At 34.4% G+C, this 26,087-nt stretch overlaps 1 protein-coding gene across 1 annotated transcript in view; it reads left to right on the top strand.

Annotated features, from left to right (window-relative positions):
* The first annotated feature begins 3,945 nt into the window (after positions 1-3,945).
* CNBD1 (cyclic nucleotide binding domain containing 1) overlaps positions 3,946-26,087 on the top strand; it is a 381,722-nt gene continuing 359,580 nt past the window's right edge. Inside the window, 2 exon segments of the mRNA XM_036830074.1 lie at positions 3,946-4,033; positions 23,844-23,916. Coding sequence (XP_036685969.1) covers positions 3,946-4,033; positions 23,844-23,916 — 161 coding nt within the window.

Genomic DNA, 26,087 nt, shown 5'->3' with positions numbered 1-26,087 from the left:
CAATCTTTGGAAATGTGACTAGTTAATTTTATTCATCTAATAAACCTACTTGGATATAACATATACTTGTGAATCTCTAGACTGACAGGGAAATTGTTTTGGTAAATCTTTGAGATCCTCTATTAAATCATGCACATTTATCTTAAGTTGACTTATCTTTCCCAATAAAGTTTACAAATATACCATAATGAAACACTCAGAATAGGTCTCAGTTCACAGGTGCAGTGATTAATGCAGCTTTGGAGAAACTGCCTTAACTGCAGAGTGACAAATTACACAAATGTGTGTAGCTACATCAGTTGAGAAATTTAATCCCCTTCTTCAGATAAATAAATAACCCATTCAAATAGAAGACCACAGTTTTGTGATTAAAATTTAATATACACTTAAAGAATATGTATATCTGTGGCAAGTGCTGTGAATATTTGTACATGAATGTACTATTGCTTAGGTCTATATATGGCAAGAGACTGACATTAATCAAAACAAAAGATTTTTTGATTATGGGTAGTATATTATTTATACATTATAGATAAATAGATATTCATAAGTGTGTACACCAATTTATCATTCACAATTGGTTCTGGAAAAAAGATTTGTTTCTTTTTTTTTTTTTTTAAAGAGGGTCTTAGAGGTGGCTGGGCAAAACTCTTCTTTTTCTTTTTTTAAATTAATTAATTAATTAATTAATTAATTTTTGGCTGTGTTGGGTCTTCGTTTCTGTGCGAGGGCGTTCTCTAGTTGTGGCAAGTGGGGGCCACTCTTCATCGCGGTGCACGGGCCTCTCACTATCGCGGCCTCTCTTGTTGCGGAGCACAGGCTCCAGACGTGCAAGCTCAGTAGTTGTGGCTCACAGGCCTAGTTGCTCCGCGGCATGTGGGATCTTCCCAGACCAGGGCTTGAACCCATGTCCCCTGCATTGGCAGGCAGATTCTCAACCACTGCGCCAACAGGGAAGCCCAGATTTGTTTCATTAGTAATGTATTTATCAACACATTATTCAACTTATCGGTTGGAGTTTAAATTGCTTATAAATTAATCTCACAGTAAAAACTACCATTTGTGAGGACATAAAAATTATACCTCAGAGCAATTTACAGGAAATGAAACAAAAGAATTTAAGTCATAAATTAATGACAATATTTTTGTAATGTGTACTCATTTTTTTATTAGCAAATTTGACACAGATTGAAGTAGGTGTACAAAGTTCCATATAAGTTTCATTTCCATACATTTCCATATATGTATAAACAAACAAAAAATAAATACTGTACTTCATTAATTAGAGTAAGACTATATACAGATTATATACACTCTAGTTAATTTGAATATTATTTTTAATCATTCACATGAAAAAATATGTACATATATAAATATATTTATATATTAATGATTTATTTTGTTTTGCTGTTATTATGGGCATGTGCATATGTAATTTATAGACTGTCTTTCAAAGGACAGATTGGTCAATTATATGATGTAGCACTTTATTTTACATAAATGAGTTTTGTAACTAACTAGTTTTAATTTATATAAATATTTTGATAATTATACTTTAAAATACAAATATACATGTTGAATTGCTTTAATTTTAATTGAAGCATTATTCTCTCTGGAATTAAGTCATTTGAAATAGTAATAGTCTATAGAAAATTATCATGGTAAATTTGGTTATTATTATTATTGGTTTTGTGATATGGGATGGATACCTAAGGTGTATCTAGAAAAACAAACCTGTAATATGTTACTGTTGACTATGTAGCAGGAAGGGTTGAACCCATATAAAATGTAAGTTTGAGAAAAACTATTTATGTATTTAAAACTTTTTTAATCCGTGTACATTTCTCAAGGTTTACCTCTGTAATAATAATATTATTATTACTAGTAAAAAATGCTAAATGAGTGATTGCTATATCTAGAAACTGTGCTAGGACCTTTATATTCATTAAAATTTTTATATTCATTGAAAATTTAGTGTTCATAACATTTTTATGAGGTATTATCATTACCCTTATTGTGTAGATTAGGATATTGAGACTAAGATTAAGTGACTTGCACAGGATAATTTTACAAGTAAGTATTTGAGAAGTGAGTAGACTTCTGAGGATTACCCAAGAACTGACAAAACATTTCATACATCTGTCTGTCAAAGACAAATCAGTGATTATGTTATTGTTCTTGGAATGAATTTTAAGACTATTCAGAATATATTGCAGGGACTAATCAAAAACATTTGGGGGAAGCTGAGTTTGTGATTTGTTGGATTCTCTTTGTACATATACCAGCAGATACTAACAGATGTTCACACAAAATCATGAAGATTACATAGACTTAGATACAGTGAAGTAAGATTTTTTAATTGCTTATTTTGCTATTTCTCCCTTAATGTTCTATGTTCTTGTTTACTTGCATTGTCACTATATATATATATATATATATATATATATATACATATATATATACATATATGTATTTATATATATACACACATGTATATTTTTCAGTTGTTTTCAAGCAAGGTCCAATTGATGTGAAGTTATTATGATGCTAATTATCTTTCAGTACATATAGTTTTTTGTATATGAAATATAGAACAGAAAAAAGGTGAAAATTTTAAAAATAAGGACAAAGAACTAGAAAATAAATAAAAATAAGAACTTATGAAATTGGAATCAGAAAGGAAATTGATCAGTATGAACTTAGGGCCTTAGAAAACCTCTTTTCTTACATCATTTGATCAAAACAACTTGCCAAAGGGAAAAAAAAAAAATCTAATATAGCCCCATCTGTTTAAAATCCATGAAAAATACAGGAGTATTTTATAATTAACTTTTTAAAAGATGTCCTTGGTTCTTTGAGCTTTAAATGTAATATTGGGAAGAGAACTGATCTGGGATAGTCTGTCAAATGAAGGCATAGGAATTCACAGGGGGTACAGTTGGGATGGCTAGGTGCCACCTGAGGTGGGAGCAATACAGGTGAAGGTAGCTGGTTAGTGTAGAAAAAAATATAAGATTAAAAGCAATGATGAGCCTAAAAAAAATTGAGTCTACACTGAGTCCAGAGTTTATAGAACTGGGGGCAAGAAAATATATTCAACTGAAAAGTTATGGTGAAGTAATTTTATTGTGCAGAGACAATTCAATAGGAACTGTTGCAAGATAAACGTGTAACTTTTGTAATACAACTAAAGTTTTCAATTCTTGTTATTAGTGTTTTCTAGATGAAGTTGATGTATAAATAGTTATCACTATATATCATGCTCAGGAGTCAGTCACAGTCTTTTTGTGCATAACCCATTATAGTTATGACCCCAGAAAATAATTTTAAAACCCTTCTGAGATGATACACAGAAGTAAAAGATATATTAAGATTCTAAATCCTAGACATTGTAATGAACCTTAATTATTGTGAAGCAGCAGAAAATAAGAGAAACATATATCACACCTTGCTAAATATGGTGAGTTTATTGGTGTCTGATCGTTAGAAGGTATGTTTTACTTTATGTATGTAGCCATGGAAAGCAGTATTAATATCCTGTTGCTGCTGCTACAAAAAGGGTCTCCAATACTCAATGTAGACATTTAGTAAGCTGAAAAAAGGCTCTGGACAATGGAAGGTCAATGACATGAATTCTTCCTTTACCTAACCTAGACTCATGTATGCTATTGATTCTGATGTATCTGCCTGTACAATATTATTTCCCTCTTCAGTCCTACTACTCACTATAGCTCACAAAGCCTCCTTCATAAGTTCCACTAGACTAGAATATCATTCTTCCTAGTCTAAGTTTCCCTCTCAGAATGCTGTACACACGTAAAAGAACTGTGAACATGAAGATTCCATAACACTCAACCTGAGGGTTCTGCTTTGTGATGCCTCAAGGAAAAGAGTGGTCATTTGCCTCTCAGATAGCCTCTGGTTAGCTGCCTTTGAGCCGTCAAGATGCCTATGTCTTCTCTCCCAGCAGCCATTTTATCTCAAATGATAGCTATAAGCAATGTGTCTTCTCCTCCACTTCTCAGTATTCCAAGTGAGTGGGGAAAATCTGGAGGATCTGCCATAGTTTTCAGTGTACTTACCCCAGAGAAAAGAAGTGGGGCATGTGAGGGTTGGTAGACACACTGGGAGTCTTATTGACAGCATAGTGGAATGGAAAGAACATAGATGTGCAATTCCTGCTTTATCCTCCTGAAGCCATTTCTATTCTGTAGGTCTCCAGTATTTTACCCAGTAAAATGAGGGTTTTTATGAACTCTCAGAGCTTCAAATAAAAAATACTTTTAAAGAGGAGAGAAAACAAAGGCTCAGAGAGGTCACTTGGCTTACCGATGATCAGGCCCCTTGTTTCTGACAGGTCTTCTTGTGCCTACCCAGAGTTAGTTTTACTGCCTTTCATAAGCTATCTAACACATAATTTTTACTAGGAGAATACTTATTTAAATTTTTTAAGAAAAATAAGAGATAATTCCCATTATCCTTGCTCTGAAATTTATTCCCATTTTATTTTAATTTTGTAGTTTTTGATTTATGATATCATAAGAATTATAAATATAAATATTTTCAAGTTTATACAATTTACAGTATTTTCTTATTTTATACAGTCAGCCTAACCCAGAATATTTTTCTCAAGACTTTTCTTCATAGCCATCAAATTCATAGATCTATTATTTGGTCACCAATATACTGACTAATAATAGGTAATAGTCCCAGTGATAGTTGAGATTTTAAAAATCTTTCAGATACCAGCGGTAATAACTGTGACTCTTTCAACTTCAATAAAGCATTTACCTTATTATTTTAATATTCATTGGGTAGATTTCTGGTATTGATCTGAAAAAACTAACCCATCTATTCTTTTATCTTCCTGTGAGAGTTGACTCTTTTATGTGTACATATTTTAAAATTAATGATCATAGTCTCCAGGGAAAAAGTTTCCACAGGCAGGAGTTGATACCCTTTGAAATGGGTAATGTTATACTTATGTCTTGAACAGCATTAGACAAAGTCCTTATGTTAAATCAAATTTATTCCTACACATGTTATTTTATATGTTTTTATTATTGTTATGAAAAATTTCTTGTATATAGCCAAAGTTATATTTCAGTGCGAGTTGAAATAAATATTAAAAGTAATTTTGCCATAAAACACAGTTTCTACTGTGCAGAAAAAAGTCACCCTAAGATGGTTTCTTTTTTAGCAGCCTAGGAAGTGCCGTATCTGGGAGTTAAAAGATCAAATTAATTTAGTATCAATGGAATGAGATATGTGCTACCCTCTGTAGTGTCTCCCAAGGACACTTAACTTGTGTGAAGTGATTAAAAGATGAAAAATCAGCAGCAATTTAGGTCTCAGAACTGAATAGAGCATAATGGAAAGCAGTGGAGCTCCCAATTTTCCCTTCAGAGGTTCCTGCTTGATGTTCTATGTGTGACTTCTCTTTGGAGACGTGTCCTGCTTGCTCAGTAACTGTGTCTTTTTGCTAACTCTAGCAAGTCGGCAATTTCCCTTAGCGAACTCTATCGTCACTGCTGAAACAATGACCTTAGGAAAACATACGTGAGAATGTTTTCAATCCATAATACGACTGAACCTGAATGATAAAGGAGATATAAAAGGGACTGATTCAAAATGTAATGGACATAAATAGGAAGGCTCAGTTAAGGACCTTAAGGAAAATCTAGGCATTATATACATTCTGGTTTACTTTGAATGTACTTAGCTAGGTTACATTTAGTGAGTCATGTCTATCTTCTCTATACATTTTATATGTGAATAATGTTTATTGAGGGCTTTCTATAAGCAGTTTGTGAGAATTTTGCATGTTATGTTGTTATTTCATTTATTTCCCACAATGAACCTATGAGCTCTGTTGTAGGCAGAACAATGGCCTTCAATGATGTCCATGTCCTAATCCCCTGAACCTGTGAAGATGCTATGCTTCTTGGCAAGTGGAATGAAGAGGAATGGAAGATGGAATTGAGGTTGCTAAACAGCTGACGTTGAGATGGGGGAGTATTCTGGATTATCTGCTGGTCCCACTGTAATAACAAGAGTCCTTCTGGGTGGAAGGAGGAAGCATTTATGAGTCAGATGCAGGATGAGAAAGGTTTGACTGGCCATTACTGGCTTTGAAGATGGAAGGGAGCCATGAGCCAAGGAATTCAGGTGGCCCCTAGAAGCTGGAAAAGGCAAAGAAATGGATTCTCCCCTAGAACTTCCAGAAGGAATACAGTCCTGCTGACAGCTTGATTTTAGCTTAGTGAGACCTATTTCAGACTTCTGACTTCCAAAACTGTAAGATAATAATGTTGTGTTGTCTTTAAGCCAGTAGGTTGGTGGTAACTTTTACAGTGGCAATAGAAAACTAACACATGGTCTATTTTACAGTTAGGCATAGTGAGGCTTAAGTTTCATGCTAAAGTTCACATCGTTGTCAAGTGGTAGAGACTCTTCATAGTATCATCTATGTAATGAATTTTCTCTACTCGTGAAAACAACAACAAACCAGAGTGTCAGCAGCACTCTGGTTTCCTTCTTGCCCACTACCCTGAAATCCCCTGCACAGTTTACTAGTTAAATGATGGTTATGCATTTGTTGAATTTTGCCATTTTCACTGCTTTGACACTTTAGATTTAAGGAAGAGAATATATCCTCATCTTCAAACACCCCTCCAGTGCTGTCTGCTTAACTCTGAAGTTCAGACTCAAAAACACTCCAAGCAGTTAAGCTTCTTGAGTCACTTACAAATATTTTCTTTGAAACTTCCAAGTCTTCTCCTTCTATAGTCTCTCTGACTTGTGTCTCTGGATTCTTCATAGTATGTTTATGCTTGGAAAGAGGTGATTGTTCTCAAAAGCAAAAAAGTCATGCCACTTTTTACTCTGGATGAGAATTGTTTTAAAAACCTTGCAGTTAGCAAAACCTGCAGTAGTTTTACCACCTACATGAAATAGCATCTGGCCTAGGGACATGCTTGACCCATTGTTATTAGAAGTTGACTTCCTGAAGAGACAAAAGGAAGAAAGATGTCTTAAATTTTTTTTTTAAGGAGACAGGGAGCTGTATTTTAGCATTTGGCTGGAGGAAACCCTTTCATACTTACGATTAGGAGTGTGGTCCAGTTAGATACTTTTTTTGGGTTAATAAGCTATACCTTTATTTTATTCATGCTTATTAGGCTTATCTTTCTAAGAGAGGACAATTTCAAAAATGTGCTTTACATTTTGCCTACTGGTTTATCTGGTAGAAAGAATTTCTGTGCTTTAACCAAAGGGTTTTTTGTTTGTTTGTTTTCCCAGTAACAAAAGGCTTTCAAGTTCACAAGATATTTGTAGGTACATTTTGCTTCTTCCAACATGTGAGGCTGTAGAAGAAGAAGAAAAGAAAAAAAAAGCATTCAAGAGAAGACCAGAGACACTTGAAGGAATTTAGAAACAAGATACTACTCCTAAGTGAAAGTTTTCCTTTGCTCTTTTCTTTCATGTTATGGGCATACATTTATAGAAAACCTGAAATAATGGTGCCATCATTCCTAAAACTTCACGGGCATTTCCCGTAATTTGAGAGTTTTCAGTTCTTTAGCAGCTAAAGATTAAAGGAGTTCCAAGATATATATTTATCTGGAAAGGTGAATATTGCTCCATTTTAAAGTTTTACACCATTCAGGAGTAAAAATAAGAAAAAAAGGGGGGGGGGTTTGTCAGTGAAGAAGCAGACTTTGTAATGTATAAAGAAAGCAAGGATGAAAAACAGCTGAAAGAGATGAGAATGGATATTCCAAGAAGGAATAAAAGATAAAAAAGTGGTTGAATGTTTGTGTATGTCTCTGTGTTTGTGTAATCAATAATAGACCCTATGGAAAATACCATCAGATAATTTAGGAAAGGAAATATTTGAAAATTATTTTCTCTATTTTTCAGTGTAAAAGTCACTTTTATCTTTTTTTAAATCCCAAAGGAGAAAGGATGAATATTTTATTGAAAAAGCACTGTTTCTACTTTTTTTTCTTACCACCGTTATAACTATCTCAATGTGCTCTTACTTTCTGTTAGAAGATCTTGAATGGCCTTTAGAAATTGTTATGTTAACTTAAACTTGAGCTTAATCATGACTGTGGTGTTCAGGCTGGAAACCTTGAAGGAATTGCAATGCATTGCAAATCAGTTCTCTCCACTAGAGGTCACACCAGGTCACCCCTCAGTGTCAGGCTGCTGTTCTGTTCTCAGCAGTCAGTCTCAGAAGTACCTCCTGCATCAGTCCTCTGTTATCAATACCTCAGCCATCTGGATCCTCTATCACCTTCCTTCCAACATATATTGTGGACCAGATTTCCTTTCTGATATGATGATTAAAAATTGAATTTGATCATATTAATTCTCTGCTCAAAAGATATCAGGGTCTTACTTGCCTCCAAAACTTAGATTACAATCCATTTCCCTCAATCTGACATTTAAACTTTTCATAATTTGGCTAAAATCTGTCTTTCATGTCCTAGACTTTACACTGCTATTGATTGAACTCTCCACTGTAGCTAAAATGTTTTGATTGACGTTCTTTAAACCCATCTGCATCACTGCTCAGGGGGACAAGAGGGCTTTCTCGGTCCAAGTAAACATTCACATGACCATATTTGGCACCTGTGCTCAGAAAGATATAGGATAGAATCACAATCTTCCAGAGGGCAGAATCAGGTGTTTCCCTTTTGTGGAAGCAGTTCTCACAGCTGCCTAGGCAGTAGCCCACACAGTCCTCTTTGGCCCCCCAAGGTGGTAGTTCAGGTTCAAGGTAATGAGAGTCACAAAGGGCAGGTGATAAATAGCCTTGGCTTAAAATTCATACCTGCAGGAGCCAATTTTTATAACCATGGCCTATAAAAATTCCATAGGCATAGAACTTCTCAGTTACAAGAATCACTGTTCTCAGGGAAGCCCATTTCAGAGGCTCAGGTACTTGCAGATCATCACTAGTTTGTCTTAGTCCAGGTACAACTCATCAATCAGGCATCATTGTTATCATAAGCAATATTCCCTAGCAATCTGGTTAACACTCTCTATCTGGTCTCTCGTAAATAGAGCTGGAGAGTTCTCATGCTGAGGGGAAAGTTACTCCTTGAGTTACACCATTATACTCCTCACCATACCCTCCTGCCTTAGCTCATGTTTCCTCTGGGGTTCCCTTCTATCTTGCTCTATTTGTTCCTATCATTCCAATTCTTCAAAGTTCTGCTCAATGACTTTAATCTCCATAAAGACTCTCCTGTCCTCTCCAGCAGAGATCTCCAACCCCCGGGCTGTGGACTGGTACCAGTCCGGGGCCTGTTAGGAACTGGGCCGCATAGCAGGAGGTGAGCGGTGGGTGAGCGAGCGAGCAAAGCTTCATCTGCCGCTCCCCATTGCTCGCATTAACACCTGAACCATCTAACCCCCGCAACCCTGCCACCCTGGTCAACGGAAAACTTGTCTTCCATGAAACCGGTCCCTGGTGCCAAAAAGGTTGGAGACCACTGCCCTCCGGTATGAAGTAATCTCTTCCATATCTCTGAACTCCTTTAGCACTTTCTCTACACCCTTTCTATCCTTATCACCTTTAACTTCACTTAGAAACCTCATATACTTGTGCCTTAGGGCTATGATTCTAATTAGATGAATATCTAGAAATAAGGGGTTATCCCTCACATTTGTTTCTCCGATGCCTAGCATACAAGTGTTTAGTAAATTGACAGAAAAATGAACAAGTCTCACAATATATGGGAATTTTGGTGAATAGTTCTCTTTTACAAATTATTACATAAATAGCATATGCCTCAGGCACAAGAATATATTAAAATTTGAGTGAGTCTTCCTCCCAACTCATACTCCTGATCTTATCCTCAGAAGTAACTATCATAAAAATATTTTCCTTGAAGTTTTCCATGCATATTCATGTTTATATGTGTATATATATATTTATTTTAGTGGTTACATTGTATTTCATTGCTTGAGTACACCAAAATGCTACTAATGGATGTTTAAATTATTGTGTCTCATCTTCAAGTCCACCCTTTTATATTCTGCTTCATGAGGTTGGGGCTGGGACTCTGCAAACCAGTTTTTCCCAGGAAGCCAGGTGGCTTCCTATTAAGCTCTGTCAATAGCAGGTATTAGAGGGGGATTGAAAGGCAGGAGGAAAGTTACGGAAAGTGTTCATTCTTTTGATTTCTGTTTCTGGTTTGCTTCTTGCGAGTGTCTCTCCAGCAATGTCTTTTTCACCCAAGCCGTGGCTGTTTGTTCCAGCAGCAGTAGTTTATTCCATTTGCAGTTTTACCAACATTCTCAGAAATAGCCCCATTGCACCCCCTCAAAAATTCAGTGCCAGCTACTACTACACGTCCTGTCCTCAGAGGGACGTGTCTCAGCTTTGTAGGGCCATTTCTCCAAGCTTCTAAATTTTGGTAATTAAACCTCTTTCCTTTGTTTCATCAACTGAAATAGGGGTGGTAGATGCTTTCTGCATGATATTTGGTGTTCCCTTTTTTTTTCTTTTCAGTTTTCTAACACCTAACAGTTCTTTGTATCAATTTTTTTCCATTAAAAATACTGATATGGTTTCTGTTTCCTGGCTACTGGATCCTAACTAATATGGTGGGAATTTGTTTCTAGCAAGTTTTGCTGTTTAAATCAAATAAACATTCTGTATGTATCTTTTTAAGTTGGTAAGCAAGTGTTTCAACAGAACTTCAAGGACAAAGAATGTGTGCATTTTAATTTGATAACTACTGACAAATTGTCTTCCAAAGAGGTTGTACTAAATTTCTAGTTCTACCATCAGTGTATACGAACTTCTATTTTACAACGTTTATGCTAATATCATGTACTATAAAACACATGTTTTGCCAATAAATTAATTGAAAACAGTTTTAATTGCTCTTTAAGTTCACTTTTCTTAAAGAGTGAGGTTTAGAATCTTTTCATATATTTGTGGCCATTTGTATCTATGTGAACAGCCTGTTTATGTCCCTTGACTATTCACTGAGGTTTATTTTTTCTTTTATTTAAAAAAAACTCTGTTTATAAAAGAAATTAGCCCTTTGGCATGGCATATACTTTACAAATATTCTTCTCAGTTTGCATTTTTCTTTTGTCTTTATGATTTTTGTGTCCTACAAAGGTTTTAGAATGTTTGTGTAGTTTTTGTCCTCTGTTATTGATTCTTGCTTAGAATGTCATTTTTCCATGCCAAGAGTTAAACATAATTCCTCCATGCTTTCTCTTAGTATTTATATAATTTTACGTTTCAATATTAAGCTTATTAAATATTTGGCGCACCTGGAATTTATTTTGAATACATTTACATTAGAATAGTGATGTAAGGCTACAACATAATATTTTTGCAAGTGACCAACCAACTCTTCTAACACCATTTGTTGAGTAATTCTTTTTTTCCTGCTAATTTGAAATGCCAGTTTTTATTAAATACTAAATTTTTGTATGCATTCTGGATCTATTTCTGGAATATATTATTTACTTTTTCCACTAATCTCTTGTCTATATATGCATTCATGTTAAACTGTTGTAATTTTGAGGCATTATATTTCAATATCTGGTAAGATTAACCTTCACTGATTACTCTTTTTTAAAAGACATTTTCTGGCTATTCTCCCATTTTTATTTTTCTGTGTGAACTTTAGAACTATTTTGGGCTTCTTCAGTAAGTAAACATTTTGGTATTTTAATTGGAAAATGTGCTAAATTTAAAATTAACCTAGGAAGAATTGACATCTTTGTGATATTGAGTCTTCCTACTCAGGAACTGCTATCTTTATTCAACCTTTCTACTTCCAAGTTATGCAAGTGTCCTTTTCATGACACTCAATAAAATTTATTCCTGGGCATTCTACGTTTTTTCCTTACTATTATGAAGATCTTTTTCTCACTATATTTTCTAACTGTAAAAGTCATCATATGAGAAAGCTATTGAATTTTAAAAAATAAAAGAATTTGAAACCACAATTTTACAGAAATGTTGTAAATTCAATATAAAGAAATATATTTTTCCAGAGCCATTTGACACTCCATCATCCTTAAATATTTTGGTATGCATTTCTTAAAAACAAGGACATTCTCTTATTACATAATCACAATACATTCATCAAAATCAGGAATTTAACACAGATAAATTACTGTAATCTAATCTTTAGACCCCGTTTAAATGTAGCCAATTGTTCTGTTAATGTTCTTAAGTAAAAGGATCCAATTCAAAATCTCATGTTGCATTTCATCGTCTTATCTCTTCGATCTCCTTTAGTCTGGAACAGTTTTTAAGTTTTCCTTGCCTTTCATGACCTTGATGCTGGGAGTTACAAACTATTATTTAGAAGAATATGCTTCAGTTTGGTTTGTCTGATATTTCCTTATGATTAGATTCAAGTTAGAAATCTTTGGCAGGAATGTCATAAAAGTGATTCTGTGTTCTCCTTCCTTCTTACCAGGTGGCACATAATTTCACTTTAATCAGTTGACTAAGGTGGTACTCAGAGAGCTTCTCTGCTGTAAATTTGCTTTTCCCCCTTTTGTAATTAATAAGTATTGTGTGAAAAGGTATTTTGAAAATATATAAATACCCCTTTTCTCATGAAATATTTAATCAATCAATGTAAAATTATGATTTCCTAGTTTATTCAAAGGGTTTTAATTAATTACTATCATTATATATTTTGATGCCCAAATTGTTTAATTGTTCAGTCTGGCCACTGGGAGCACCTTTAAGGTGGTTTAAGCATTTCCTTGCTTTCTGGCGCAGTAAGATTTTTCAGGCACATCTCAGTACTTTTCCCTATCTGATCCTGCAGACCAGCTCTTTTCCCAAAGAGCCCTAGTTTATTTTAATGCAGAATTAGATTTAAAAATCAAGCTCTGGGTACTATGTGTGTTCATTGATGTTAGAGTGTCACTGCTCCCAGGCCCTCTCAGTGGACAGATCTAAGCAATAAAAATGTAACTTTATGTTTGTTTGCATATCAATTTATATCTATTGAAAGCCATGAGTTTACACCAATTCGTTCAAGTCCAATACAACACTACAGTCATTTTCGCCTTCTGTATTTGTAACTCTCTTCTCTCAAGTAACAAACCTTGCTCCTATTAACCTTAACACATTTGATCAGTTCCACTGTGTGTAGCCAATCTTTCATACTACTGCCACCCCATCCCCACATTAGGGGGACTACACTCAACAATGGCACATCCTGTCCCCCTCCCACCTTTGCTCTCCTTACCCCTCTTGGCCTCTGATATTTTGCACAGGCCCACCCCACATGTGGATGCCCACCACATCCTGGTCTTGTCCATTGGGACACCTTACCATTCTCCCCAAACCTACAGCTGGCATTGATGCCTACCTTCCTCTACTACCCTCAGTGCTTTTGTAACTCATTTCTTCAGGGAAAGGGGCAAGCTATTGAATATTTGGTTACTTCCATAATCAACCACTTCAGTCAATACCCTAATGGATTTTCAGTCTATGCAATTCTGTTTTCTACTTATATAATTACAATATTATCAATTATTGTTGTTTCTCTTTATTTCTTTCTGTTTTTTTTTTAACTGGCAGGCATACCTTGTTTTATTACACATTGTAGGTATTGTATTTTTTACAAAATAAAAGTTTGTGGCAGCCTTGTGTCAAGTGAGTCTATTGGCACCATTTTCCCAACAGCATTTGCTCAGTTCTCGTCTCTGTGTCACATTTTAGTAATTCTCACAGTATTTCAAACCTTTTCATTATTACTATTGTATTTGTTATGGTGATCTGTGATCAGTGATCTTTTTTTGTCTCTTTTTTTTCTAATTTTTATAACTTGTGTATTTCTTTTATCAAATTGTGTTGCTTGGTACTTCCAGACATGTGTAGCACTAGTGGTATTTGTAAGCTGTTCCTGAATTTATGCTATTGCTTCTAGGGTTTCAACATTAAACATGATGCTGTCTTTTGGTTTGATATATTCATCAAATCAAGAAACTTTTTTCTACTTAAATTATTCAAAAACAATATTGAATTTTACTGAATACTTCTCTATCTGGAGATTATGCTTTTTAAAATGTTGACTTGTGGTAAGTTATATGGTTATACATGGTAGTTGAAATTTCTTGGAATTACTAGGATAAATCTTACTTTTTTGTGTGGTATTACTGTGTTAATATGTTTCTGGGCACTATAAAATTATAATATTCATTTTTATTTATACATGAGATCAGTCTCTGGTTTTCTTTTTCCCACTGTCGTCACATTTGGGTATCATTATTTTACTTGCTTCATCAAAGAAATATGGAAGCTTTTCTTCTCTGTGTTCTGAAACATTTAACTAGCATTAGAATTATTTCTCCTATAAGGATTTGATGGAATTCACCTGTGATAACACCTTGGTTATGTACATTTGTGTGTGTGTGTGTGTTTTTGTGTGTGGGGTGTGTGTGTGTGTGTGTGTGAGAGAGAGAGAGAGAGAAACTACTGTGAGATTATTTTCCACTTTTTTCAAGACAATTTATTTACTTAGGTTTTCCCTCCCTTCTAGGGTCAATTTAAGTAATATTCATTTTCCTGAAAAGTCATTCATTTTTAATCAGAATTTTAATTATTTTGGCACATAGTTGTGAAAAATACTTTGATTACCTATATAATGATATTTATCATTAATTACTTCCCAGTTGTATTTCTGATATTGAGTACTTATGATAGTTTTTCCTTGTTTAGATAAGCCAGTAGTTTTTTTCCCTTCAAAGAACCAGCTCTTGAATTTGTTTATCTTCTACAGTTTTTCTTGTTTTATAAGTTCATTAATTTCTACTTTTCCATTTTCTCTCTTTTATTTCTCTTATTTATTTTAATTTTCTTTTCCTAACTTCTTGCGTTGAATGCTTAATTCTTTCTCCTTTCTTGTAATATAAATATTTGGGGAATGTACTTTCCCCAGAGAAAGACTAATTATATTCCATTGGTTCATGAAAGCAGTCACTGTTTTTAATTTCTTGATATTTTATAATTTCAGTTTTGATATGCTGTTTGATTTAAGAATAGATTTTATATATGATTAATATATCTCATTAATTATGTAGAATATTTATATCCTCAGTGATTCATTTTCTACTTAATTTTTGGGTAAAAAGGAAGGGCAGATACTGTGGAAGTTATTTTGTCTCCTGAGGTTTTTTTTTTTTTTTCCAATTTGCTCTTTTTTTTTTTTAACAATTTTTAAAATTGAAGTACAGTTAATTTACAACTGCTGAGATTTTTGATTTATAAATTTTAAGGCCATATAATTTGGAACACAAAAATATTTAATAGTAAGGCTCCATACCTAAACCTTTCTTGGTTTAACAACTTTAGACAATGGATATTCACAATCTAGTATGAAATGAGAAAACTTTGTCTCTGCACATCTTAATTTGATTATTAATGTCTAATCTGAATAGTAAAATCTAAGTCTGGCTAATTTCATTCATACCTTCAAATATTATTATTAAACATCCATTATTTTAAAATATTCTTTAAACTGTAGCTATTAATTATTTGCTGTGTGAGGGAATCTATACAAATATATTTTATACTTCCACTTCTCTGTTGAAACTTCCAATTTTTTACTCATTATTATTTACACTATTGCCACTAGAATCTATGAAGAATTTATTGTTTGTGTTAAGGTTTTCAGAGTTTACCTACTGTTTATTAGTATAGTCCGTATTACTTAAGCCTTAGTTGTATCGTTATCAAATTGTATTTTTCAGAGAGCTCATGGTACTTTATATTCTCTGAGGTCTTATATTTATTTGTTACCTTTATATTTATTGGAGAATAAAACTCACGAGTCACATTTTTTCCCCCCTGAGATCGTCTTACTGTTTGCCAGGACTGTTCTGTGGAGAAGACTAAGGCCAAATTTAGTTTTCACTCTTGTAGGAGACTTCCTCTTTTGCCTGGGTGCTAAAATAATAGTTTATCTTTGAAAAAGTGACATTTAATTATGAACCTAGTACATCTAAAACATCTAGTCTCTTTGTAAATCATGTACTATGATTTCTCTTTCCCTTTCTGGGTCATGGTATTATATTTAGTTCTTCAGACTCAGGTCTTTATATGAGAAAAGTGTTCTTGTGTAATATGTTTGAACATATTTTGTCCTGTGCCATTATTACTATTTTCTTATTCAGGAACAATTTTCACATGTAGTGTCGCCTTTCTATCTTCATTTATCATTTTCTCCTTTTCTTTTCTCTATTTACTTACGTCTACCTCTATGCTCTGTGACTATATTTTCTTACATCTCTATTGCCATTTTTGTTATTTCTAATGTGGGTTTTGTCATAATTATTTTTCTCTTCTTTCCTGAATATAACCTATTCGTTTGTAATTTATTTCTATTTAATGCCTTATAGATCTTCATTTTTCTTTCATCGTGTGTATGTGTGTGTATGTGTGTGTGGCCTTTCTTCTCATTTCCTGCCATACTACATCTTCTGATGTGTATTATTTGATTTTTGTTTGATAAGTTAATTGTTTTTCATGCTTTCCCTAAGAGTATGTTATGCCTAGGTGCCAGGATTATTGAACATTTGTTATTTTTTGAAGGCGGTTTACTTGCTAGAAAAATAAATAGTGGTGGGGAATGAGCTGGGATAGCAGACAGATAGAATTTTCTTATATGTTAACTTTGAATACTTTCTCCTCAACTTTGTTCTGTACTCTTCCCTAAATCATATGTTTCTAGTTAGTAATTCATATTCCAAGGTTTTCTTGGTAGTGATTTCTCTATTTCTCTTTAATGACTGAGATCAGCTGCTTCTGTGTTGAATGCCACCTAACATTTGTCCTCTATTTTATCACCACAACAACCTGACTCTTAAAAATCTATGAGTATAGGTAGGATCCTTTTGCAGCCCTACATTCCATATATATCATGGGCTTGGGGTTCCTCTTAGTGTGTCCAGTCTCAAGAACTTCCCATTCCAGGTAAGAGTTCATTGGTTTACCCTTCAGGGCTAAAGGAACCTACCTTTCCCTGGAGAACTCTGCTTATTTCCTCAAACAAGAGAAGTATGCATATCCTATACCTCTTTTAAAATTTATTGAAATCACATCATTTGGCTGATATTCTTTAGAGTTTGTAGTAAGGGAATATTTTTAATCCTCAGTTTTAATGAAGATCAAAGTTTTTTCTTCTTTTTACACTTTGTTACTTAGTGAGCTCTTTGCCATGGTGTATAGGTTTTTAATGCCAAAAATGACATTGATATGATCTTCAATCTCATATAGAAAGGAGGTAAAATGATTAAAGTATTGCCTGCAAGGGGCAGAGGGTGTTTTGTTTGTTTTCTGTTCATTTATTTTTTTTGAGTTTTTGGTGAATATTCTTTAAACACAACTTTATATTCCTCATATATTCCTGCCTTCATTACTTTTCCTTGATTTATTTTCCTTGCATACAACTAACGCTTGCCTGACATATTAGAGCCATGTTCTTATTATTTATTCATTATAATTTAACAAATAATATTTATTTAAATTGAAGCACAGTTATAAGTTCTAGTGTTTCATATATAAGCAGGGAATGAATCCTACCCTTAGGGGATAGTGATAAATAGAAAATAAAATTAGGTATAAATGAAAAACTCATAAAGAAAGATAATGCTTGCTTAAGGGCAACTATTTTCAGGTTTAGCACAACTACTTTTTTCTAGGGAAGAGAAGTTTAAATATCACAGATGGGTTAACTTTTGAGGTGGATCTAAATGGATGGATACGTTTTTCAAGTTGAGAAAGAACCAAAGATAATATCATATTGAAGGACAAGGTATGGGACTTCCCTGGCAGTCCAGTGGTTAAGACTTCACCTTCCAAGGCAGGGGGTGTGGGTTCGATCCCTAGTCAGGGAGCTAAGATCCCACTTGCCTCATGGCCAAAAAAACAAAACATAATACGGAAGCGATATTGTAATAAAATCAATAAAGACTTTAAAAATGGTCCACATGGGGCTTCCCTGGTGGTGCAGTGGTTGAGAATCTGCCTGCTAATGCAGGGGACACGGGTTCGAGCCCTGGTCTGGGAAGATCCCACATGCCGCAGAGCAACTAGGCCCGTGAGCCACAACTACTGAGCCTGCACGTCTGGAGCCCATGCTCCGCAACAAGAGAAGCCGCGATAGTGAGACGCTTGCGCACCGCGATGAAGAGTGGCCCCCACTTGCCAGAACTAGAGAAAGTCCTCGCACAGAAACGAAGACCCAACAGAGCCAAAAATAAATTAATTAATTAAAAAAAAAATAGTTCACATCAAAAAAAAATCTTAAAAAGAAAAAAGGACAAGGTATGTTCATGGAGCAGACAGAAAATGTGTTGTTGAGATATGGGGGAGGGCAAGGGAGACGAACATGGTGGTGGTATTTAATGAGGTTCAACTTGGGTATGATTATAAAAGGCATTGTATTCCATACAAAGTTATGTAATCTCTATTGGAATTTTGGAAAGTACCGTGATAGTAGTGTGAAGGATGAGTTGGAAAGGAAAAGGTTCGAGTCAGGGAGACTAGACAGGAGGTAATGGCAATAGTACAGATGAGACTCAACGAGGGTCTAAAACAAGGTTCTGACGTGTTGCATGCATGTGATAACACTTCTTCACAGTGTGCACACAGTATGGCCCTCTTCAGTGGCCCTGCCATTAGGATTGGAGAGGACATGTTTGAAGGATACTTAGGATACATTTGAAAAGAGGCAGAATTGATGGCTTTCATAACACCTTGGTCCTGAAGGGGAAAGAATAGAATAGGATCCCAAGGTTGGTGATAGAATTGTGAATGTGATAGGGATTTTCTTAACCCAGATGGAGAATTCAGGAGGAGGATCAGGTTTTTGAGGGAAAGAAGTATGAGGGGAATTTTAAGTGAAGTTTTTGTTATCGTGAGTCTGATTTTCCTGGATGACATTCATGTGAATATTAGTGGAGTGGAAGTTAGAGTTCTGGGCTGGAGAGTTTGATTTGAGGATCCGAAGTGTATGTGTGATAGCTGGCGATGTGGGTGCTGATAAGGTCATGCAAGAAGTGGGTCTAAACTGAGAAGAGAAGACAGGGATACTGAGAATGGATTGGTGAGCAACATTGATGCTCAAGAAAAGAAGATAGGAGTTGGTAGAGCAGTCTAATAAGGAAGAAGCAAGCAAGGAGAGAATGCTGTCACAGAAGCCTCGTGGGTAGAAACTTCACCAGTGTCAAATGTCACACAGAGGTTAGTACCATGAAGACTGAAAAGAGGTTATTGGACTAAAAACTACAAGATTTCCTATAATTTTTAATAAAACAAATTTTAATAAATATTGAATGTGAAAGATAAATTTTAGTGAGTGGAGAAGCGAATTTGAGTTGAGGAAATAAACATGAATGTAGATGACTGCATTCATCAAGATATAAAGGGAAGCTATTTCAATAATTTGTTGTATAACATTCCCTTCTATTTTCCCTTTTCAGTTAATATATGTCTATTTTAACATCTTAACCACTCAGACAAGGGGCAGGGACAATATAAGCCCACTTGTGTAATTGTCCATGTTGGTGTGTCAGCTTTTATTCATAGAAGTCCGTGATTGAGCACTATTCCTTTGCCTCTTGATGGTCTATTTAACTGAAATTTTTCAGGTGCCTTATGTTTATTGAATGTTATTTGAAGGAGCATTAACTTTGAGATTTTAGAAAACAACAAATTATTATTTGAAGGGAAAAGAATAAACACACTATTAACCACTAACATAGGTATGTTTAATTCTCTATTATTACACAAGTTTAGATTTATTTAAAAACATAGAACTGGATCAATTATCTAAGTATATACGGGGAATTAATTATACTTATAGTCTCTGATGGATATTTTCTTTTTACTCCTATCCAACTCCTTGTTCTGTACTTTAGTCTTATGCTAGAATTCACCTCCTGCATATAAGAACTACTATTCTTACTAAAAGTTTGTTGATAATGTTTCTGTTGCTATTGCTGTTGAACTGTTTCTTTGCACTCTGAATACTGTATTAAGCAACGTTCTACTTATCACTGGATTAGTCATTAGAGTGTGTGCTACAACTACTTTGAAGAGGTCTGTTTTCTAGCCTACCATACTCTGAAATTTCCACATGTTGTTGTCACATTTTCTCTTTGGCCCTGTGGTCCATCTCTTTTACCTTGCCCTATAAGCCACTCAGATGAATTTAGTCTCATAGTAAATAGTGGTTATTCATTTACAATATTGTTAAGTCTGCACTTAGTCTACTGCTTCCTCTTAGATTTTGCAAGGGATATTTATCTACTCTTAAGAGAGAAAGCTTGTTGGAGAAAAATAGTTTAGTTTTATTTTAACACTCACAAAACATATCTTTATATGTTTTAACATATCTTTATAACTCCTATCACAAACTTAATTCACCATACTGCACAAATATGAAAATATATATTACCCCTGAGAAAACATTAACACATGTAAACAAAAGGTCATCGTGTCACTCACATAAAACATTGGATTTTAGTTTCTCTATTTCAGTAATACATAGTGGGCCTTATATCAATAAAGATAATTGCTTTTTTAATTTCACCATGAATTTCAAGTTTAAAATTCTTTATAACCACCCATTTATATCAGCTGCTAATCCCCTTTCAAACTTACTCTGGTCAAAATCCTTGATTTTTATCCCCATTATAGGGTTAAGCCTCTTCTACTCTGCCAAAAGCCCAAGTAAGACATATTCATGAGCAGAGAAAAAGACTGGAAAACAAACATAAGCTTAGTATTCTTTAAACTCTTTAAGCTTTATCTCTGTATTAAATTTGATCACCAGAGAAACTCAACTTTACAATTTCATGGTGAAATCTTTTGGTTTTTTTCTTTTTAATGAAACTCTTCGAAGACAAGATCCAGTATATTGCTCAAGGGCCTTTATGTAAAGACCCTTGTGACAAACACCTCTTGGAAGTGAGGATCGGTGAAGAAATTTATTTTGTGAATTGTAAAGTGTCCTTCTAGGCTGTGAGTACTATCTAGCCTATTCTGTTTATTTATTTATTTTTTTAACATCTTTATTGGAGTATAATTATTTTACAATGGTGTGTTAGTTTCTGCTTTATAACAAAGTGAATCAGTTATACATATACATATATCCCCATATCTCTTCCCTCTTGCATCTCCCTCCCTCCTACCCTCCCTATCCCACCCCTCTAGGTGGTCAAAAAGCACCGAGCTGATCTCTCTGTGCTATGCAGCTGCTTCCCACTAGCTATCTATTTTACATTTGGTAGTTTATATATGTCCATGACACTCTCTCACTTTGTCTCAGCTTACCCTTCCCTCTTCCCGTATCCTCAAGTCCATTCTCTAGTAGGTCTGCGTCTTTATTCCTTTCCTGTCCCTAGGTTCTTCATGAGCATTTTTTTTTTTTTTAGATTCCATATATATGTGTTAGCATACGGTATTTGTTTTTCTCTTTCTGACTTACTTCACTCTGTGTGACAGACTCTATGTCCATCCACCTCACTACAAATAACTCAATTTCATTTCTTTTTATGGCTGAGTAATATTCCATTATATATATGTGCCACATCTTCTTTATCCATTCATCTGATTCTGGTTTTGAGTTTACTTGGCTGTGCCAAGCCCAATGCAAAGTTGCACCCTCAGGTGACGCAGCTTTCCTCAGCAAGGTGAGTTTTCAATTTTTCTATTCTTTGCTGGCAATTCTTAGTCTTATAATATCTCTTCTGTGATTTTTATAATTTTGCTTTAACTGAAAGTGAAGATATTTACTTTTTCAAAGCTCTTTTTAAAGTCAGAATTTCTCAAACCTTGTCCTTTTCCCAAATCTCTATGCCACCATCCCCCTTTTATGTCCACACCAGTCCGCAGGGCTATTTCTGACCCTGTTCTTAAACTGGGTTATGAAAATGGACTAAACCAATACTTAGTAGAAGTCTTTTCTTAACCCATGTATATAAAAACTACTGTATGACAGATGAATGGGTAAAGAAGATGTGGTATATATATACACAATGAAATATTACTCAGTCATAAAAGAAAGAAATAATGTCATTTGCAGCAACATGGATGGACCCAGAGATTATCACACTAAGTGAAGTAAGTCAGAAAGAAAAAGACAAATACCATATGATATCACTTATATGTGGAATATAAAATATAACACAAATGAACTTATCTATGAAATAGAAACAGACTCACAGGTATAGAGAACAAACCTGTGGTTGCCAAGGGGGAGAAGGGATTAGGGGACAGATGGATTGTGAGTTTGGGATTAGCAGATGAAAACTGTGATATATAGGATGGATAAACAACAATGTCCTACTATATAGCCCAGCAAACTATATTCAGTATCCTGTGATAAACCATAATGGAAAAGAATATGAAAAAGAATATGTATATATATGTGTATAACAATCACTTTGCTGTACAGCAGAAATTAATACATTGTAAGTCAACTATACTTCAATCAAATTTTTAAAAATGAAAAAATACTACTATAATTAAGATTTTATATAATATCTCATATCAGAAATATTACTATACTAGAAGTATTTTTTATATAATTTAGCTGTAACTTGGATAATCTAAAGTAATTATTCCATATAATGCTAAAATGCAATTAGGTAATTTTTTCTTTCTTAAGGCTTAACTGAGTAAAGTAAGTAAGAAAATACCTAAAGCATGTAATTAGTATTTTCAGGTTTATTAAATGGTAATGATTCATGTGGTAGCAACCAGTTTTCTGTTTATATTTTACTGATTTCAGTTTTGTATTTAGAAAGTGGTTATTTGTTATTGATGATTCAGTTTTAGGTCACAAAAGGCTTAAATAAAAAGTTTTTGAAATTTTATGATTCAGTTACCTGGAATTAAAATGGATAAGTTTGGACATGTCAAATTCTAATTCTTCCTTATTGGGATGTGGTCAATGAATATGTCTTAAAAAGGTTAGAAATGCATTAGGCCACTGATTCTTTCAGTACCTGTTCACTAAGGGAAGGAATAATGTGCATCTTGGTATTTATTACTGCTCTCTGTTTTACATTTCCAACAGCATGCATTCTCCTGGGGTATGGAGAGTACATGTGATGTGAAGGCCCATCTTTGTAAAGATGCTTGTCGTCAATATTCTATTTTCCTTTTCATCTCCTTTAAAGGATGTCAGTTCTTTCTGGTACTGAAGGGGAATCACAATTAGTTGCTTTTAGCTATGACTACTATCTTTCTGCTTGTAAGGGAACATGTGTGATTTGCTTACACTTGAACTTCAGAAGGAATTGCGAACTGAATCCAGACACTGGAAGGTGCTCTGTAGAGTTCTGAAGAGGAGCTAGCCAAAGATGGGGACCTGCATAGGAATGAACAAAAATTACTAGTATTACGGAGAAGGAGAGGGAGAGGGAGACCTCAAGAAAACTCTTCTTTGAATTGTCATGTCTGGAGTTCTGGAACCATTTCACATTCTAAAGGTATAGGATAAGGATTCTGAAAGGCTTACTTCCAGAGAAGTGACATTATATGACACATGTTAGCACCAGCATTTACTGGAATTAAACAAATAAACAAACATAATATTCCAGACTAGATTTGACATCAATGAAAAACATTAAATTCTTTCCTCATTTTAATCACCCTATTCAATTCTGCTTGTGTAACAAAGACTGTTAATACCTCACTTCCATAGTCACTGAGTTCTTTTACTATGATGAATGTTTGCAATAAAACTGTATTTACAAACTTGGTTAATAAGATTACTGAAAATTACTCACATTTTTAATTGATTTTTTTTTTAATTTTGCAGGCTTGCAAATGCCTAAGAACATTGATTATCATCAGTTGAATACATTATGCCACATGGGAGGAATACAATACAGGTAAGTTATCATGCCTTTCTTTTCCTGTCATTCAAATGAATATGAATATGTTTGTTTAATGGATAAAGTATAGTAATAAACCATTGTTGACTCTCAGAGGTACCTGATTTACCACACAGATAAAAACATTTGAAAACCTGGAGGTTAGTTCTCCAGATTGAAGGGGCAGAATATATATGTCATATTTTAAGGAAGCAATTTAGTGTGAAACAAACATAACTCATCCCTAGCTGGGCTCTTGGTAGTACTCAAAAACAGTCATAAGGGAAAAAAGCTTTAAATGGTTGAAAACACAAATCCTGAGTGAACAAGTACTTTAGCAGTGTCTAGGAGATGCGTAGTTGAAATATAATGGAGCCAAAGAACTAAGAAATATCACGGTTCATAGCTCAGGGTTCCTAAGATATGTGACACTTGAAAATATAATTTTTAAAAATCGATTTTCTTGCCAACTCCTTTTCCCAAATTGAATTTTTGAAATTATAAAACCAGTTAGTTTCTTTCCCATCCATCAGTGTCCATCTACCCTCCCACTTTTCTTCACTAAGAGAGGAACTTGCCTCATCTTAAGTCACATCCTCTTAACCACTTCAAATTATTTCTACATCTTCATTGACTTTTCCACTCCTTTTTCAGAGAAAGAGAGAGGGTATGCTTTTTTTTTATTTCTCTAAAGAATACTTTTTTTTATTATGTGCTTCTGCCCCTTCTTCACTCTTGGCACCTTTCAGCATAGGGTAAAGAATTAAATACATGCCCTCTGGAGTCAGGTTGCCTGGTTTGAATCCTGGATCAGCCATTTCCCAGCTGTGTGGTCTTGGACTGGTTACTTAATTTCTCTTTACCTCAGTTTTCTCATTAGTAAAATGGAGATAATAGTCATATCCATTTCAAAGATTTATTAGGCTGATTAAATGAGCGAATATATGTAAAGTAAACAGTGTCTGACACATGGTAAGAGCTACATAACTATTTTTATTATTGTTATTCAAAAAAGCTCACCCAAGTTTTTAACTGTTGAACTTATATGCTGGTCCCTTTTTTCACACGTAACAAGCTAGTTAAGGCTTTTGGAGTAGAACGCCTTCTTTCCTCTTATTTTCCTTTTGCTTTCTAGCCCAGGCATTTTTTAAAAAATGTATTTCTAGATTCCCACCTCGCTACCACCCTTGGGGAATCATAATAAGAGAGATTAAATCATCTAGATCTGGGTCTGCCAAAGAATCCATTCTACATAAATTTTATCAGCCTTCATCTTCCTGGTTTGAGAATCCCCCCCCAGGCAGTGTTTTCTCATCAGACCATCATCTGGTCCAGGCAGTCTGGTTGTCCTGCCTGACTTCCCTCTATTAAGTCTCACATTTACTGTACCTTCTCTTAGACACTCCCCTGAATTTCTTGGATGTTTTCTTTTGAGGCAGTGGCACACACCAGGGGCCTGGAAGGGGGCACGTTTTACGGGAACTGTGTATACGTTTTGGGTCATTCTTTTAGAAAAAGAATATAAGATTACAAATACAAAACTGGATATTAAAATGAGTATTTATTTAGAATGAGAAAATAAACTACAACAAATTAATGAAGGCTTAGCAATTCAGGTCTTTTTTCCTCCCTGAGATTTCTTTAGGCAACTTATCAGAAATGTGTACATAGAAATTGTCTTTCAGGTTACAAAGTTTTCAATTGATTTCAACAAATTGAGAAGAGATTTAAGAAAAATATGTTCCTCCATATTTATTCTATATGTATTATATGTTTAAAATGACCAATGAAATATACTTTTCCCCATAATAAAAACAGAAAGGCTGAGAATTAAATGACATAAGGATTGAAATTTTTATACATGAAACATATGAAGAGTCTTAGTTTTGATACTATATCATACACACACACACGTACATATGTATATTCATCTTCTTTGGATAGCTGTCCTTCCTCCCGGGTCCTTCATTTGGCCCAGGGTGGGAAGATGGAGGGGAGGCTGCTACTCTCTACCACTTCCCATGTACCTCTACCATGGGCTCCACTCCAGCTGCTACAACTGCTTCTGTCCCCTATCTGGGTACATGTGAGCACTTCTCACTGGATTACATATATATCTATATCTATATCTATATCTATATCTATATCATCTATATCTATATCTATCTATCTATATATATATTTACATG

Source organism: Balaenoptera musculus, chromosome 17 (genome assembly GCF_009873245.2).
Source record: "Balaenoptera musculus isolate JJ_BM4_2016_0621 chromosome 17, mBalMus1.pri.v3, whole genome shotgun sequence".
Lineage (NCBI taxonomy): Eukaryota > Metazoa > Chordata > Mammalia > Artiodactyla > Balaenopteridae > Balaenoptera > Balaenoptera musculus.
Note: the sequence above shows the minus strand (reverse complement) of the source record. Positions and strands in the feature narration are given on the sequence as shown.